The 18,624-nt window shown below is 43.7% G+C and overlaps 1 protein-coding gene across 1 annotated transcript in view; it reads left to right on the forward strand.

The window, feature by feature from the left end:
- Positions 1-17,053, forward strand: part of scly (selenocysteine lyase) — a 62,818-nt gene extending 45,765 nt beyond the window's left edge. Inside the window, 9 exon segments of the mRNA XM_038816094.1 lie at positions 86-235; positions 5,886-5,973; positions 5,976-5,991; positions 6,819-6,855; positions 10,002-10,011; positions 10,014-10,084; positions 12,146-12,248; positions 13,477-13,552; positions 15,563-17,053. Coding sequence (XP_038672022.1) covers positions 86-235; positions 5,886-5,973; positions 5,976-5,991; positions 6,819-6,855; positions 10,002-10,011; positions 10,014-10,084; positions 12,146-12,248; positions 13,477-13,552; positions 15,563-15,731 — 720 coding nt within the window. The 3' untranslated portion in view covers positions 15,732-17,053.
- The last annotated feature ends 1,571 nt before the right edge of the window (positions 17,054-18,624 follow it).

An 18,624-nucleotide genomic window follows, 5' to 3' on the forward strand; every position in this document is an offset into this window, starting at 1 on the left:
AATGATATATTATTGTGCTTGCACCCTGACCAACATCACAATAACAAGTTTCAATGGAAATTGTTCGATTTCAGCCAATTGCAAGATGTGCCGGCGAGTGATGGCTGTAAATCAACAAAGATACGCAGAAACGCCCAGGATTTTGCTGCACACAGATGCAGCGCAGGGAATTGGCAAACTGCGAGTAGACGTGCAGGATCTTGGTGTGGATTATCTCACAATCGTGGGACACAAGGTAAAATACTTCTCTGAGCTCAGGTGTATGCGCTGTATCTTGACTCAAATATACCCTGAACACATAGGAACTCTTTCCCCTCCCTGCCCTTTACACTATTACTATCCCAGTCTATATTCGGATAACTAAAGTCCCCCCTGATAACTACTCCATAATTCTTACATCGCTCTGTAATTTCCTTGTAAATTTCTTCCTGTACGTCTTTCCCATTAGTGGCGGCCTATAGACTACACGAGAAATGGTTTCATACCTTCTTTTTGTTCCTCGGCTCTAGCCAAATAGATTCTGTCTCTGTCCCTCTGGGACTTCCTCTCTCTCCAGCACTGCAATGTTCTCCTGATCAATATTGCCACTCCTAATCCTTTCCTTCTCTATATTTCCAGAACACCTTGTATCCAGGAATATTTAGTATCCGATCTTGCCCTCCTTTGGCCAAGTCTCTGTATAGCCACAACCTCATATTTCCACGTGGCTATCTGCTTTTACAATATCATTAATCTTATTTCCCGCACTATAAGCTTTTCACATACATGTACAGTGACCCTAATTTAGACAATATTAATTCCCCTATTATGCTGACACATCTAATGCCTATTTCCTGCTCAAGTACTATCTGCCTTTCCTAATATTCTTTGCACTTTGAAATCTCTCTCCAATATTACCTCCTGGTTCCATAACCCAGTGCCAAGTTAGTTTTAAACCCTCACCAATTCCTGGAGCAAATCGCCCTGCATGGAAATTGGTCCAAGCTCTGTTTAGGTGCAACCTGTCCAGCTTGTTCTGATCCTATCTTCGTCAGAACTGATCCCAATGTCCCAAGAATCTAAAGCCCTTCTCCCTATCCCGTCTGTCCAGCCATGAATCAATCTGCTCTATCCTATATCTATATTCGCTTTGGTACACTACCAGGAGTAATCCAGTGATTACTACTTTTGAGGTCCTGCTTGCTAATTTCTTAGCTGACCCCCTGGATTTTTGATTGCAGGACTGCATCTCTTTCCACCTCTATTGTTGTTACTGATATGGACCACACCATGGCTGTTCACCCTCCTTCCTCGGTACTCTGCAGGTGCTTAGTGATGTCCTTGACTCTGGCACCAGAAGACAACATACCCTCCTGGATTAATGTTTGCAGTCGCAAAAAACGCCAGTCTTATACCCCCTAACTATCCCTATCTCCAATCACTATTGTCTTCTGTTCACCTTTCTGTCCCCCTGTGGAGCTGGCAGCTGTGGTGTCATAGATTTAGGTTGCAGTCCTAGATGGACGTGACTTCCTCAGGATACTATTGGAAAGAGTAGATGCACTCGGGGGACTCCAGTACTACCTGCCTATTTTTTTTTGACGACTGGTGGTCACCCATTCCATTTCTCTCTGTATACCCTTAGGTTGGGGGTAACCACATCTACAAACATGCCATCCACAAAGCTCTCACCTCACAGGTGCGTTGCAGTGGCGTCAGCTGCTGCTCAAGCCCCGAAACTCGAGTTAAACTGCAGCAGCCAATGACACACCCTGCACATATAGTTATACTGGGCACAGGAATGGTGGCAAAGTGGTTAGCATTGCTGCCTCACGACACCGCTGTCCCAGGTTCGATCCCGGCTCTGGGTCACTGTCTGCGTAGAGTTTGCACATTCGCCCCCACAACCCAAAGATGTGCAGGGTAGGTGGATTGGCCACGCTAAATTGCCCCGTAATTGGAAAAAATGAATTAGGTATGCTAAGTTTATTTTTAAAAATACAGGACGCAGGAGATGTCCTGGTTTTCCATCATGAAATAGGATGTGCACTTCAGGAGTCGGGGCTAAATGATCATTTTCTATCTATTAGGTAATAGAATTGAAAAAGAAACTCATAGCACGGTAGCATAGTGGTTAGCACAATTCCTTCACCGCTCCAGGGTCCCAGGTTCGATTCCCGGCTTGGGTCACTGTCTGTGCTGAGTCTGCACATTCTCCCATGTGTGCGTGGGTTTCCTCTGGGTGCTCCGGTTTCCTCCCACAGTTAGATGGATTGGCCGTGCTAAATTGCCCTTAGTGTCCAAAATTGCCCTTAAGTGTTGGATGGGGTTACTGGGTTATGGGGATAGGGTGGAGGTGTGGGCTTTGGTCGGGTGCTCTTTCAAAGAGCCGGTGTAGACTCTAGGGCCAAATGGCCTCCTTCTGCACTGTAAATGCTATGATTCTACTCTGTTCCTTTCTCGTCACTTAATATAGGAAAGTTAATTGAAAGGCTTCATGATTTAAAAAAAAAGAAAATTTAATTTCCCAGCTACTTAGACATACTTCCTAACTTTGGAGAAAGGGAAACAAAGCTACAATACAAGCCAATCAGCTTTCCGCTGATGTTGCAGTTCGGTTTTCTTCCTATTACAAGGCTCCTTAGACAGCACCTTCCAAACCAGCTATAATCTAGAAGCACAAGAACAGCAAACACATGAGAACGCCACCACCTCGAAGTTCCCTTCCAAGCCACTCAACATCCTGACTTGGAAATGTATCATTGTTTGCTATTGCTGGGTCAAATTCCTGCCACTCCCTCCCAGACAGCACTGTGGGCGTATCCACGCTCCGTGAACTGCAGCGGTTCAACAAGGGTATACGTGGAAGAGTGGGTACAAGAGATTGTGGGAGGATTGGGGGAAGGCAGTTGCCTCGAGTGGGGGCCACCATGCTAGCGGATAGGTTAGTTAATGGGAACGAAGTGAGGGATAGATATGGTAGGGGGGTGGTGGTTTTCTTTCTTTGTTAGGGATGGCGGGGGGAGGAATGGGTTGCTGACTTGGACGGAGTTGGTGTGGCGCAGTTGCTTATGGGGATGATGGCAGACATCTTGGGGAGGCCCTAGACGGCACAGAGCGAGGACCTGGGTAGCTGGTTAAAGTGGAGATAGGAGACAGGAGGTGGGAAGGGGCAGGGGCCAGGGCCCACTCCCCCACCTGCCCGGCTGATGTCATGGAATGATTGGGGATTAAATAGGCCTGTTAGGAGGTTCGGGTGTTCACGCATTTGAGGAGTTGAAGTCGGACATTATATTTTTGCAAGAGACATTTGAAGGTGGTGGATCAAACGAAGCTGAGGAAGTGATGTGACGGGCAGGCGTTTATTCAGGGCTGGCTATGAAGGTGAGGGGGTGGCGGTGCCGGACCAGACTGGGTTCGTGAAGGGGAGGCAGCTATCGGCCAAGTTTGGAGGCTGCTGAATGTAATAATACTACCCTTGATAGGCCGGACGATGGAGGTGATTGTATCTGAACGCGGAGAAGGTGTTTGACCATGTGGAGTGGCCATACTTATTCAAGGTGCTGGGGCAGTTCGGTTTGGGCAGGGGTTTGTTGACTGGGTGAGATTGTTGTGTAGGGCTGTAAGGCGTGTGTGCGGACCAGTAGAGTCAATTCTGAGTATTTTGAGTTGCACCGGGGGATGAGGCAGGGTTGCCTCTTTCTCCTTTGCTCTTGCCCTAACGATTGAATCGTTGGCAATGGCACTTAGGGCCTCGAGGGGGTGGCAGGGCATTGAGGGGCGTGGGCGGGGCACCGAGTCTCTTTATAAACTGTTGATCTCTTGTTATATATTGCGAATCGGTTGAAAGTTTTGACAGGATTATGGGGATCTTGGGGGAGTTCAGTCTTTTGGGGTATAAGCTCAATATGGGGAAAAGTGAATATTTCCGATCAACAGTCGGATAGGGGGAGAGAGTGGAGTTTAAATATGACACCTCTGTTTAAAAAAGGAGATAGGTAGAAAGTGGGTAGTTATAGGCAAGTGAACTTAACTTCGGTAGTGGGGAAGATGCTGGAATCTATCATCAAGGAAGAAATAGCGAGGCATCTGGATGGAAATTATCCCATTGGGCAGACGCAGCATGGGTTTATAAAGAGCAGGATGTGCCTAACTAATTTAGTTGAAATTTTTGAGGACATTACCAGTGCGGTAGATAACGGGGAGCCGATGGATGTGGTATATCTGGATTTCCAGAAAGCTTTTGACAAGGTGCCACACAAAAGGTTGCTGCATCAGATAAAGATGCATGGCATTAAGGGTAAAGTACTAGCATGGATAGAGGATTGGTTAATTACTAGAAAGCAAAGAGTGGAGATTAATGGGTGTTTCTCTGGTTGGCAATCAGTAGCTAGTGGTGTCCCTCAGGGATCAGTGTTGGGCCCACAATTGTTCACAATTTACATAGATGATTTGGAGTTGGGGACCAAGGGCAATATGTCCAAGTTTGCAGACAACACTAAGATGAGTGGTAAAGCAAAAAGTGCAGAGGATACCGGGGGTCTGCAGAGGGATTTGGATAGGTTAAGTGAATGGGCTAGGGTCTGGCAGATGGAATACAATGTTGACAAATGTGAAGTTATCCATTTTGGTAGGAATAACAGCAAAAGGGATTATTATTTAAATGATAAAATATTAAAACATGCTGCTGTGCAGAGAGACCTGGGTGTCCTAGTGCATGAGTCGCAAAAAGTTGGTTTACAGGTGATAAGAAGGCAAATGGAATGTTGTCCTTCATTGCTAGAGGGATAGAGTTGAAGACTAGGGAGGTTATGCTGCAATTGTATAAAGTGTTAGTGAGGCCACCTGGAGTATTGTGTTCAGTTTTGGTCTCCTTACCTGAGAAAGGAGTACTGGTGCTGGAGGGTGTGCAGAGGAGATTCACTAGGTTAATCCCAGAGCTGAAGGGGTTAGATTATGAGGAGAGGTTGAGTAGACTGGGACTGTACTAGTTGGAATTTAGAAGGATGAGGGGGATCTTATAGAAACATATAAAATTATGAAGGGAATAGATAGGATAGATGGCAGGTTGTTTCCACTGGCGGGTGAAGCAGAAGAGCATAGCCTCAAAATAAGGGGAAGTAGGTTTAGGACTGAGTTTAGGAGGAACTTCTTCACCCAAAGGGTTGTGAATCTGGAATTCCTTGCCCAGTGAAGCAGTTGAGGCTCCTTCATTAAATGTTTTTAAGATAAAGATAGATAGTTTTTGAAGAATAAAGGGATTAAGGATTATGTTCGGGCTGGAAAGTGGAGCTGAGTCCACAAAAGATCAGCCATGATCTCATTGAATGGCGGAGCAGGCTTGAGGGGCCAGATGGCCTACTCCTGCTCCTAGTTCTTATTATGTTCTTAAGGAGGGTGCCGTTTCGGTTGGTAGGGGCTTTTGTCATATTGAGATACATGTGGCACAGCTGGATCCGGCTGCACACGTTGAATCTGGCAAAGCTGGTGGAGTGAATGAAGGACAACTTTAGGAGGTGGGATGTGTTGTCGTCGTTGGCAGCGACTAGACAGTAATGATGGTGGTGTTGCCGAAGTTTTTGTTCGTCTCTGAATCTCCCAATTTCCGTGCCCAAGTCTTTCTTTTGGTAGCGTGAATCAGATGATACTGGGGTTTGTGTGGGTGGGTAAAGTTCCCCAGACCAGGTGGGTATTTTGGGAAAGGCGGGTGGGGGGAGCTGGCGATGCCGAATCTGCAGAATTATAATTGGGCGGCGATTTTAGCTATGGTTCAAAAGTGAGCGGAGGTGCAACTTAGTGTCTCAAGTTCATTGAAATTTAGAAAGGAAACAAAGTATAATGACCATGAAAATGACGGGCTTGTGCTACCCGATTTCAAAACCTTTGTATTTCTGTCACCCACACAGTTCTATGGCCCACGGATTGGAGCTCTGTATGCAAGAGGGCCAGGCACGAGCTCACCTGTATACCCAATGTTCTTTGGTGGAGGCCAAGAAAGAAATTCAGGCCAGGGTAAGTTATCTGTAAAATGCAGAAGACTAACTTCTCTTTTATCATTGAATGATGATTACTACTGAGTTTAACATTGCATTTCTGATCAAATAAGATCTATAGCTTCAATATCAAGCTCGTTGGGGGTTATGGAGTGAAAGTGATGACTAAGAGTGATCGGGTTCCACTGACCTGACTCTAAGCGATCTAAGTAATGTTTACGATTAAACGTTTTAATTAGGTAAATAGACAATCTTGCAACGGGTGGAGGAGTCCAGAACACACAGGCATAACCTTAGGCCTAGACTCGGAAAGTCCGGGATGAAGTCCAAATGCACTTTTTACAAAAGGGTCGTGGAGTTCAGGAACTCGCCTTCAAGTTGAGACCAGGGGTCAATTGAAAATTTCAAAACAGAACAGCCATGGCCTAGTTGAATTCGGGAATAGGCTTGAAGAGCTGAGTGAGCAACTGGTGTACCAAAGAACGAAGAGGAACACATTTCAGTCTTCAACTGGATGGACCCCTTTTAATACAATTATAGTGTGGAGACATAATTTAAGTGCATCATTGCCAGATCAAAAACAAACAATAGTGAATGAGCTACCCGGCCTCGCATGGTTTTACGCTCCATTTAAGTCAATTGAATGCAAGTCACGTGAGGTCTAAATTGGACAGCTAATTCATTGTTGCCCATTTCTCGTCTTGTGATTTAACATCAAATTTCCCCATTGTCTTAAAAACGAACTGTCTGATCCCCTATAGGTGACAGTTAAGTTTGGTTTTAGTGAATATATAATTTGTAAATCTAATATGTCACCTCCCTCTTTGTATTGCCATCTCTTTCCAGTACAGAAAACACACCAATGATCGCAGGACTTGGAAAGGTAATAAAACATTTTAAACCTCATCCTCACCATATGATATAACAGGCTTCCAACTGTGTAACTTAGCAAGATTTTTCCGAAACAGCCCTCTCTGCAGTTCCCATTCTGCATGCTAAATTACCTCTGTCAAGATAAGCTAATCCCTTGCAGTCATTCTAAAACTAGCAGCAGTTATCTTTTCTGGTTCTACATGTGTCTATAGTCACCTTGCCAATACTTCAGGACACATGTTTCTCACTCTCCTCTTCAAAATGCAGTCATATATTTGAACCACTGGGGGTGGCGAGGTGGCGCTGTGGTTAGCACTGGTACATCACGGCGCCGAGGACCAGGGTTCAATCCCGGACCCGGGTCACTGTCCTGTGGAGTTTGCACAGCCTCCCCGTGTCTGCGTGGGTCTCACCCCACAACCCAAAGATGTGAAGGTAGCTGGATTGGCCACGCTAAATTGCCCCTTAATTGGAAAAAAAGAATTGGGTACTCTAAATTTTTTTAAAATGTAATGTATTTGAACCACTGAACGTGGGATGTAAATCAAAGTGTTGTTGATACTTTGGTAAGTATGGTGAGCTATGTGCAGTATTATGTACTGGTCCTGCTCACTCTATCAAGACAAAGCAAGCAATGTAAAGGATTGACAGACGGTTGAAGGATTTTGAATCATGAGTATGATGAAACAAAATCTTTCTCCAACCAAAGAAGAATATGATAATTCCAAGGTTTAGATTCATGAAAAGAATTGATGGACTGCAGGGATATTTTGTGTGAAAACAGAATAGGAGGAGATAAAGTCATAGCTAAAGGAGCTGAGAGTTAAATCAAACTTACATTTGCCAGTTTGTGAATGAACTGAAGCCTCGGGGACTGGGAATGAAACGAGGGGAATTAACAGAGAAAAAAGATATGAGTTTAGAATAAGAAAACACAGATCAACTTCTAACACAATCTGAGTGACAGTGAGTTGGATGGACTGAACCACTTTTCTTATTGAATTGTAGAATTATGCAACACAGAAGGGCACTATTCAGCCCATTGTGCTTTTGCCAGCTTTTTGAAAGAGCCATCCAATTATCCCACTTCCCTGTTCTTACCCTTCGCTCCCCAATTTCTTCAATTACTTACTCAATTCCCTTTTAAAAGTTAGTATTGAGTCTACTTCCGCCCTTTCAGGCAGTGCATTCCAGATCCTAACTTATTAATCATTTTCTTTTCCTGTCATCTTTGGCTGATATGACAATAGCTTAAAATGATGTCCACTGCTTACATTTCCTTCCATCACTGAACTAGTTTCTCATTTATTCTCAAATCCCTCCCAAGGTTAATTTCCTTCAGCTTCTCCATTTCAAGGGGAACAACTGCGTTTCTATGGTTTCCTCATGTAACTGAAGTCTGTCATCCCTGGTATCAGTTTGGTAAATCTCTGCACCCATTGCAAGGCAGCAACATCCTTCCTGAACCACAATGCTCAGAATTTGACACAATACTCTAGTTGGAACCTAACCAGTGTGTTATAAAGATTTAGTGTTGCTTTCTTACTTTTGTACTGTGACCCTATTTATAAAGCTAAAGATGCATTATGCTTTTAAACAGCGTTCTGAACTTGTCACCACCTTCAAAGATTTGCGTTCCTGTAGCCCCTTTAAAACTATTATTTGGTTTATATTATTTCTCCTTGTTCCTCCTCCTACTAAAATGTGTCACTCACACTTCTCTGCATTAAATTTGATCTGTCTTGTGTCTGCCCGTTTTATCAGCCTGTGCTCTGAAGTCCGCTGCTACCCTTCTACTACATTTTCGTTTTTGTATCCTCTACAGATTTTGAAATTGTGCCCTGTATACACAAGGCCAGGTCAATAAGGTTAATCGAAAGAAGTAGTAGTCCCAACACTGACCCCGGAAGTACCATTGTATACTGCCCTCCAGTCTGAAAAACATCACTACTCTCAATTTTTTGTCCCTTTGCCAGTTTTGTATACTGTTACGACTCTGGGCCAGTGCATGGCCAATTCGAGCCCCACTTGACCCAGAGTCGCAAGTTGAAATTACTTTATTTTTACAAGTACCTGAGCTGTGACTGCCCAATAACTACAACCTTCCGGTTTGCGAATTTTAAACACAATTAACTTTTATTATTATTATCAGTACTATATTAAATAGGAATCAAATACAACTGGTTAACTGTTATCTAATCTCTAAACCCCCCCCCATTTTAACTTGTCTCCCTCTATGTATTAACACCCACACACACACACGAGAAAGAGGGTGTAAATAAGTGATGAAATTAAAGAAATAGGAGTGTTTGTTCTTTTCAGTCCAGAGTTTCAGTTGGATGTTATCTTTCTTTCAACTTGAAATGGTTTTCACTGTTAGACTCACAGAAATAGCAGGTAGCCAGCATTTGAGAGAGAGGCAGCAGGTTCTTTCACGGTCTAGAAGCTTCTGCCTTTAGACAGTAGACAGCAAAGAGAGGAGTTACTCCCATCTTGAGAGTCCAGTGGCTTCTCCCCTGTTTTGTCCAAAAGCCTCACCTGACAGGAACCAATCGCAGTCAGTTGCTGGGCAGAATACTGTCCCTGGCCAATCCATTGGCCACCAGCCAACCAATAAAAACAAACCTCTCCAATCTCTTGGGTGCCATAAAGCCTGGGTTCTTCTTTCCAAAATACAAAACTTTATAACACAGTGTACTAATTATACACTTTGATTTCCTTAGTTCCTAGCTCTCCTAAAGGTATGTCTCCATTAACAATCCATGAACCAAAAATGATCAAATTAAATAAATTGGGACTTTGGGAATCCACAGGAAGGGCCTTACAATACATATAGCCACAATCCTTTTAATCCCATGGATTTCAGTTGTGCTAACAAATCTATAATTTGTTTGGTCAAGCACCATGTTTAGATAACCACATTACTCCCACCCCTCTCCATTTCTTCATCAAATAATATGATCTTAAATATACCAGATTCTGTACAAGACACATTGAGTATCCTGCTGAATAAGTGGAACTCTGCATTGCATGCTGAGTAAATTTAACTGGTTATACAGCAAATCCTTACTCAACTATCTCTTGTTTATTCAGCAAAATAACTAACAGTTATTGACTGATGGACTCAACTGCATTTTATTGACTTTTTTCCCTCAGGCCGCTGAACTGGTGTCAGGGAGCTGGAGGTATATGCCAGTCACATGCAAGAAGTGAGGGATTACCTGGAAGAGAAACTGTTGGTATGTGTGATTGTTTAATAGTCATTAAAATTATATTTTAGGGTAGAGTGTATACATGGCGTTATTGGAGAGCGAGGTGACTTTGGACTAATGGTACCCAATAATAGAGGTTTTTCTCACCATATCCCTGTGGACTGTTGAAATCCAATTGATAAAGGATTGATTCCAATAATTAGTTAACAGCTCTATATTGCTTCATGCGACAACCAGGGCGGTGAAAAACGGTGACTAAACGATCCTGGGTCTTTCCTCGTCCCAGCAATTTCCACATTCTATGAAATGAAGACACTACAAAACATGTGCGGTGACATTTTACATGTGAGTTCTTCTGTCATAAATGACAAACCTTTTTGCCAAAGGGTGATGGGAGTCTGGAACTCACTGTGGATGCAGAAGCCCTCATAACATTTAGAAGTATTTAGATGCTGCACTTACAATGCCAAGATACACGAGGCTATGTGCGAAGTACTGGAAAAGTGAGATTAGAATAATTATGTGGTTGTGTTTTTTGACCGGCGAAGACACAGTAGTCTGAAAGGCCTTTTTCTGTGCTGTAGACCTCTCTGATTATGACTACACAAGAATATATGACAGTGGTGAATTGCAAAAAATAGCATAGGTGCCCAGATGGTTTTGTGTGTAAAGTACCACTTAATTCAGCACTAAATTATAACAGACCACTTAAATGTTTTTCCTACTTCGAATCCTCTGTTGAATGAACTGGTCACAGTTGAGGTGCTGCAGGTAGGTTAGGAAGGAGGACTGCTGGTAATATTACCCAGGATTCCCTTCTTAATTTTTATCCAATGATTGCAAATGAAAAATTGCACTTGGGTTAACTGCAGTAGAGGAGAAAGCTAGGGCACGACTGGTTAAGTGGTTGATGACAACTCTGACTGGACTTGCGGCTAGAAAGCTTCCACTTAAGGTGAGATTCAGAGCAACTGTTATCAGCTGGAATGTTAGTCCAGCTAGAGTAGGTACCAGTGGAAGAGGAGCGAAGAAAACTTACAAAATTACCCGAGTAGGTAAAATTTCCTTAATGTGTTAGGTTGTCCAATGCGTGTTGTAGAACTGAGATGTTTAAGGGGTTTAAGTGTACTCTGATGTGGATGTTGGCATGCAGGTAGAAGGCAAATGGCATATTTGCTTTTATTACAAGGTGATGGCAGTGTCAAGAACAAATAAGTCTTGCTACAGTTTTCCAGGTTTGGTGAGACCACACATGGTGTCCTCTACAGGTTCCTGTCCTGGTCTCCATGTTTAAGGATGGATATACCGGCATTGGAGGAAGAACAGAAAAGTTCATTAGCTTGGTTTGTGGGATGAGAGTGTTGGCCTGTGATTAGAAGCTGACTAAATTGGGTCTGTACTCTCCAGAGTTTTGAAGAATGAGAGGTGATCTCATTGAAACATTCAAGATTCTGAAGGGGTTTGACAGGGTAGATCCTGAAGGGTAATTTCTCCTAAATGGGCAAGTCTAGAACACGGGACAAAGTGTGAGAGTAGAGGTCAAACATTTAAGATTGAGAGAGGAGACATTTCTTGGATGAGACAGACAGATTTTGATCTGTCAGGGAATTGAATGAAATGGGACGGGCTGGTAAGTGCACTGGAGGCAGAACAAATGTGATCATATTGAATGTTAGAGGGGCCATGTGATCTACTCCTACTTTTTATTCTTATGTTTTCTCATGGCAGCATTGCTGAATTGTTATAGTTGGATCAAGAGGCAAAGGTGGTCAATGAAATTATGATGCAAAATTCAGGGCACACTGGCAGACTTTGAAAATAAACAGGTTGTCATTGTCTGCTCTGGCCACTACTTCATTACTTTCAGAGTTGCCAGGGTATGCATACACTAGGATACAGGTTACAATGGGAAGAGTTTAGTCCACTAAAATGTGTGCATTTGGAGGTATGTGAGAAGTGGTTTAATCAGAGAAGGTTGACTCAGCATTGTTATTGAATCTACTATGTATGTTGTTGCTCTGTATTACATGATGGATATGTAAATTTTATACATCCAAGAAACTCTTTTTTTTTCTATTCTTGTTGCAGGCTGCCTTTGGGAAGAACAGACTTCATTTCAACAGCCATTTTAAGGGCTCAGACAAGTTACCAAACACCTGCAATATGTCCATTCTAGGGCCTAACCTGCAAGGTAATGGCAAAACTATTGTCTTAATCTCAATGTGATGAATGTAGAAAATTGTTATCTATTATATTTATTGCAGTAATGTTATTTAAAACCCTGGTTTAAGATGCACACAGCCAGAATGTCTGCTAAAGCTGTGATTAGGTGGTCATAAAAGTGGGTAATCATTGGTTTTAACCATTTGTTTACAGATAGATGCCTAATGGAACATTTTTTTTCTTTTGGAGTATCCCTAAGGTGTAGATAATTTATGAGGGGTGCTACTTAGTTCTGGATAAACAGGTCATGGGATATCTTAGTGGGGGGAGACCGAGGAATGCCTTATGATACAATAAAGGGGTGGAGCCAGGTCTGTCTGTAGTTTTACAGTTTGCCAGTGGGCACAGTATGCAGAATTTTAGTCTGACAAGACAGCGTTTCAGCTGGCTCCTGGAAGGTTCTCTCCAAGGTCTTTGCACAGAGGGAAGTAAGTAAACCTGATTGTTAACTTTTTATTTTTATGTATATATATATATATATATATATATAGTTCCAGGTGAAGGGAGTAAGTTAAAGTTTTTCCTTTTAGTTCAGAACTGTTTGAACTGTTAAGTGTAAAGCTGGTACTTTGTTGCTAATGTGATGGATTCTGTGTTTAAATTAAAGTTTGCTTTAACATAAAAGATGCCTATTGGCCAGTGTTATCACTTCTGGGACGAAGCATCCTTTCCTCACAGTTTTATAAATTGAAAGTTGTTGTGTTTCTCGTCTGGGATCCTAACAATATAGTATTATTAGTAAACACACAGAAGCACATGATGAGGAATTTTATCATCTATAATCACCTATTTGGACTGGCACGGTGGCACAGTGGTTAATGATGCTGCCTCACAGCGCCAGGGACCCGGGTTCAATTCAGCCTTGCGTAACTGTCAATGTGGAGTTTGCACTTTCTCCCTGTGTCTGCGTGGGTTTCCTCCGCGGAGGTGCTCCAGTTTCGATAGTCCAAGAATGTGCAGATTATATGGATTGGCCAGGGGACAAGTTGTCCGTTAGTTACAGGAGTGTGCAGGTTCGGTGGGGTTATGGAGATAAGGTGGGAGGGCGGGGCGGGAGTGGGCCTACCTAGGTAGGGTGCTCTTTCATGAGGGTCGGTGCAGACTTGCTGGGCGAATGGCCTTCTGCACTGTAGGGATTCTGTGGATTCTATCTAAAGAATGTGCTACACCACAATAACTCCTTTCATTGTGTGCAGGTCAGAAGCTGTTGCTGCATTGTCGAAGGTGCTGGGCTAGTGTGGGAGCTGCCTGCCATTCGGACAAAGGCAATAGGTAAGAGACCCCAAGATGACTCCTGTGATTCTGGAAGAGGCTTCGGAATAGTGTTGGAAATCATTACGCCGACCCACTCTCCTGCTTGTAATTCTTTGGGATGAGATTGAACATTTAAGAAGGAGTAATACAATTGTGGGATTTTGTATATTTTCTAAATGGGAATGCTGCCAGTTAAAACTAACAACAGCCTAGAAAGATCAGTGATTTCTGATACACTAATCCATTGCTTCCTATTTGCATTTTATTTATTCGCTGCTTGATTTGAAGTAAATATTAGTGAGAAATAATTTATAACAACAGCAATGTTGCTGTTTTATTAGAGACCACTTTCTATTTTTGGTACTCCGACTCATGGAATTTTAATTGTTAGCATACGATGTCAGGATGTAACTATGTAATTGAGCACTGCTGCCCACTGTCCCTACTGGTGACGGATGTTGCTACTTACTCTCTTTAGTTCTCTCCTGATATGGGAGGTGGAAGGGTATGCATGCAGCTGTTCATTGTATGTAAAATCTGTATATGTTCTTTAGCTCACTGGGCTAAATTGCTGGCTTTTAAAGCAGACCAAGCAGGCCAGCAGCACGGTTCGATTCCCGTAACCAGCCTCCCCGAACAGGCGCCGGAATGTGGCAACTAGGGGCTTTCACAGTAACTTCATTGAAGCCTACTCGTGACAATAAGCGATTTTCATTTCATTTTTCATTTCAATAGATTCGGCTTGAGCAGACCAGTGAGCCGGAAATCAAAAGGGCCCTGTGCCATGCCATTCAGGTGCACTGGCGTCAGCCAATGTTGTATGAAGAATAAACTGGGTTTTGAAAGTAGGTCAGGTCACTGCTCGTCAGTGAATTTTTTGAAGTGAAGAAGAAGTGTCCATTTAATAATCTTTATCCTCTCCTATACTTTATTGCCTGTATTTCCCACATCGCTCAGTGCAGTATCATTGCAGTATCCTCCAAATACATTACAGTGGTAGCCAAACCCAAGTAGCGAATGAAATACATTATCAGAACCTGAGGTTGAGTGACGTTCCAGAGAAGTGGGTAAATTAGTGATATGTGTAACCTGCTAGATGGGGTAAGTTTGGTTTGAGGCTGGAATGCTCAATATTTAAAAGGTACCTGAAATGCTGCAACCTACAAGGCTACAGAGCAGGTGCTGGAAAGTGAGTATAAAAATGAGCGCCTTGTTTCTTTTTGTCCCTTTTCCTTTTGGCCGGCAGTCATAATGGGCTGAATAGCCTCTTTTTGTGCTGTAACTTTTCTAGGTGGTGGCCAAGGTTGGTTCCTTTATTGTTCCTAATTGCTGGAAACCTGGTCATATAGGAATTAAATGAAGGAACTTCAGGAAAATCTAGAGATAGCAGAATGAATTTCTCCAGAGAAATGGAAGATAAGCTCTCAGGCAAACAATGAGTATCATATTGGTGAAACCTCTTTAGAGAACAGTTGGTATGATATTTGGTCAGAAGTTGGGATTAGAGATTGGAGGGTTAAATACAGACAGGGAATTAAATACTCTCAGCAGCTACTAACTAGACTCCTAAATACTTTTGGAAATCGAGCAGTCTAGGCTGAATAATGAAGCTCTGAACATTGTCGTTTTTATTTCAGTTTGGACAAGAGTAGGCCAGTCTGAGCAGAGGTTCTGGGTTACCTTTGTAAGGCATTAGTGAACTGGTTAGTTTTCTTGGCCAATCCAGCAGCAGTTTTTCCTTGAATTCACAAATTTTACGGAATTCAGTTCTACAACTTGTCATGACAGGAATTGAACTTATGATCTCCCAAGTCTAGCACTAAAACTACTTATCGTCATATCTGTAGTTGGTATTCAATTACCTAAGTGTCCCTGTCAGGAATTATTTCATAAAACTTTACGCTGGCATTCAATGAGTGGTATTGAGTCCATGCTCTGTGAATGGGGTAGAATTGGTGGACTGAATATAACTTATTTTCTCTCCCCCCTCTTTGCATCCTCCTATAACAATCAATCTTGCTTTTCCAGGCCCTCGCATGTCTTGCTGAATAGTGGCATTCCATATGAGGTGGCAGGGAACGCACTTCGCTTGAGTGTGGGACGTACAACATCGAAAGAGGATGTTGATGCCATTATAGAAGATCTGAAGCAAGCAGTTAAGGAAATTGAAGACTGTGCTACTCAGGTTGGGCAATAGCACAGGACTAGGAACTGATCATAAGATGGGAGAAAAAAGGCTTTCTCACTAAAAGATAGGAACCTGGAGTTTACACGAGGTTGGGCTAGCTTTTTTTTCAAAGCGATCAGTTCAACCAATGCAAAGATTGAGGAATTACAAACACAAATTACATCCAGCTTAAATGAAATTTCCACGATCTTTTGAACTAGTTTAACAAACAATGGACTAGAAGCCTGCCCTGTCCACAAAACTGGTTATATATCCGGATCGAACTAATAACCATTGCAAGTTTATTTGAGGCATTTAAGAGGGTTTAATTTTAGGTGCAAGGACATTAATAGGAATGATTTAGAAGTGTTTATTTTCTAAATTTTCGAGGAGACCTACTACCGGGCACTCAAAAACTAGTAAATGACGTCCTATGTAGTTTTTTTCATCATTTCCAATTAATTAGAATGAGGTTACTAAGTGCTGGACTAGACACCCTGAGCATAAATAAGTATATATCGTCTGGACAAAGAGCTAGGGTGGGTTTTCCGCCACCGCCCCGTGGTGTGCTTTCCAGCAGCGAATGCAGCTCACCATTAGCCGCAAGCGGGATCTTCTGGTCCTCCCGATGTCTGTGGTGCTTTGATGGCTTCCTTGTCACACCGCTGGACAACCTGTCGAGGAGTTTGCCTTCGGCTGGACCAGAAGGTCCCACCCTTCATATTCTTTAACTTTTTGAACTGAATGTTATAATAGCCTGTCAAGAGTCATCTCTCCTTATTTGTCCAATACTTCCACCCACCTCTTCACCTCCCTCCCCCATAATTCTTCAGTTGTTTTTGATCATAGAGTCCCAGTCCCTTCAGCCACTGCTCTATCCCAAAGAGGAAGCCAGGAGTCAAGCACCCACGGGGAGGAAGAGAAGCTGGTGCATAGCCCAGGGCCTTCTACCCAGGAGACTCTGGGAGCATCTAGCCCATCAGACTCTACTCTTCCTGTGACTGCGACAGCTCCAGCCCCACAGGCCAAGAAGGGAGGCGCCACCACACCGCAGCACTCCCTGAAACAGGTCAGGGCCCTCCAGGTCTCGGCACTCTAGAGACGTCATGCCACTGTCATCGCAGACAACAGGATCTGGCAGTCAGCAGGCTGCCTCCACGTCTGCTGTGGATCCTGGCGATACACCAAACATAGCGGCAGGGTTTACACCAAACATAGCGGCAGGGTTAGAAAGACGAAGAAAGTCTAGTTTCACAGCTTGGGCACTGGTATTAAGGCACTTGTAGATAGTGAACATATATGTAAGTCAACAATCACCTGTCAATGAAATAAATTTCACTTTTTGCACCCTCTCTGTGGCTCCCTGCTCTCATGATTTCACCATGAGCTGGTGGTAGCTATGGAGGAGTAAGTCGCACATTTGGTGGCTCCCGCTGTGGTCGGATTTTTGGACCTTTTCCCCCGTTTCTTCTACCGGACTTGAATTGTAAAACGGATGTTAGTGGTAATTGTTTACTGAATTCCCACTTCCGTGCATGGAGAGAAGGACTGGAAGCGTTCGTAAGGGCAGAAATACAAAGACAGAGAAGGCTTGGGCTGTAGCTGCAACAGAAGACAGCATGGTGGAGGTTCGGACCTCGGGTTTGTCGACCCAGCAGTCTATGGAGCAGCTGATGCAAGTCATTCAGGAAGGCTTTGCTATGCAGAAACGGGACTGCTTGGACCCAATAAAAGAGTCAATTGAGCAGTTGGTGCATAGATTGGACACCCAAGATTGGGCGATCCAGAAGGTGGCGAAGGCGCTGGCTGAGCAGGAGAAGTTTGGGTTGGTGAAGGGAACCAAATTCCGGTATCTGCAGGTGCGGGACCTTCCCACTCCTGCCGTTGAAGGGGATTCAGGACAGGGTAGTTTCCAAAGGGTGGGTAGGAACAGGGAGCGTCTCGGACATTTACAAGGAACTTCTGGGGTCAGAGGAGTCGCAGACCAAGGAGCTGAAGTGCAAGTGCGAGGAGGAGCTGAGAGGTGGGATAGAGGATGGTCTGTGGGTGGGACGTGTTGAGTAGAGTCAATGCGTCCGCAACTTGTGCCAGGCTCAGCCTGATACAATTTAAGGTTGTTCACCGGGCTCACATGACAGTGGCCCGGATGAGCAGATTCTTTGAGGTGGAGGACAGCTGCGCAAAATGTGCGGGAGAACCGGCGAACCATGTCTACATGTTTTGGACATGTCCAAAGCTTAGAGGATTTTGGGAGGGGTTTGCGGACATCATGTCCACGGTGTTAAAAACAAGGGTGGCACTGAGTCCATAGGAGTGTCAGAAGACCCGGGGATCCAGGACGAGAAAGAGGCAGACGTTCTGGCCTTTGCTTCCCTGGTAGGAGGACTCAAAGCTCCCGAAGTCGGAGACCTGCCTATCTGACATGGTTAGCTTTCTCTGATTGGAGAAAATCAAGTTCACCTTGAGTGGGTCACTGTTAGGGTTCACCCAGAGGTAGCAACCGTTCGTCTACTTTGCGGAAAATTAATCGTCAGCAGGCTGGGGTGGGTGGGGGCGGGGGGGGGGGGGGGGGGGGGGGGAGTAGTTTAGATTAGACTAGAGGGTTAATAAGGGTGGGACCTATACGAAGGTTTTTGCAGTATGTTTATGGTTTCATGTATATTGTTTATTTTGTTGTTACTATACCGAAAATACCACAATAAAATGTTTATTTTTAAAAAATGATTTAATCATGACGTGCCGCTGAAAAAACTGCATCCATCATCCACTGAAAGGTTGGATGCTCACATACAGAGCCTCCTCCATCTTCTCTGGCCTACTAGCATTCTCTCTCTCTGTGACAGAATACACTCATGCCAGTGTCTTCCTGTTAATGCAGAGCTCCCCCTCAATGGTCAGGGTCACACTCAACCCAGTCATTGTG

Source organism: Scyliorhinus canicula, chromosome 13 (assembly GCF_902713615.1).
Source record: "Scyliorhinus canicula chromosome 13, sScyCan1.1, whole genome shotgun sequence".
NCBI classification, from domain to species: Eukaryota; Metazoa; Chordata; class Chondrichthyes; order Carcharhiniformes; family Scyliorhinidae; genus Scyliorhinus; species Scyliorhinus canicula.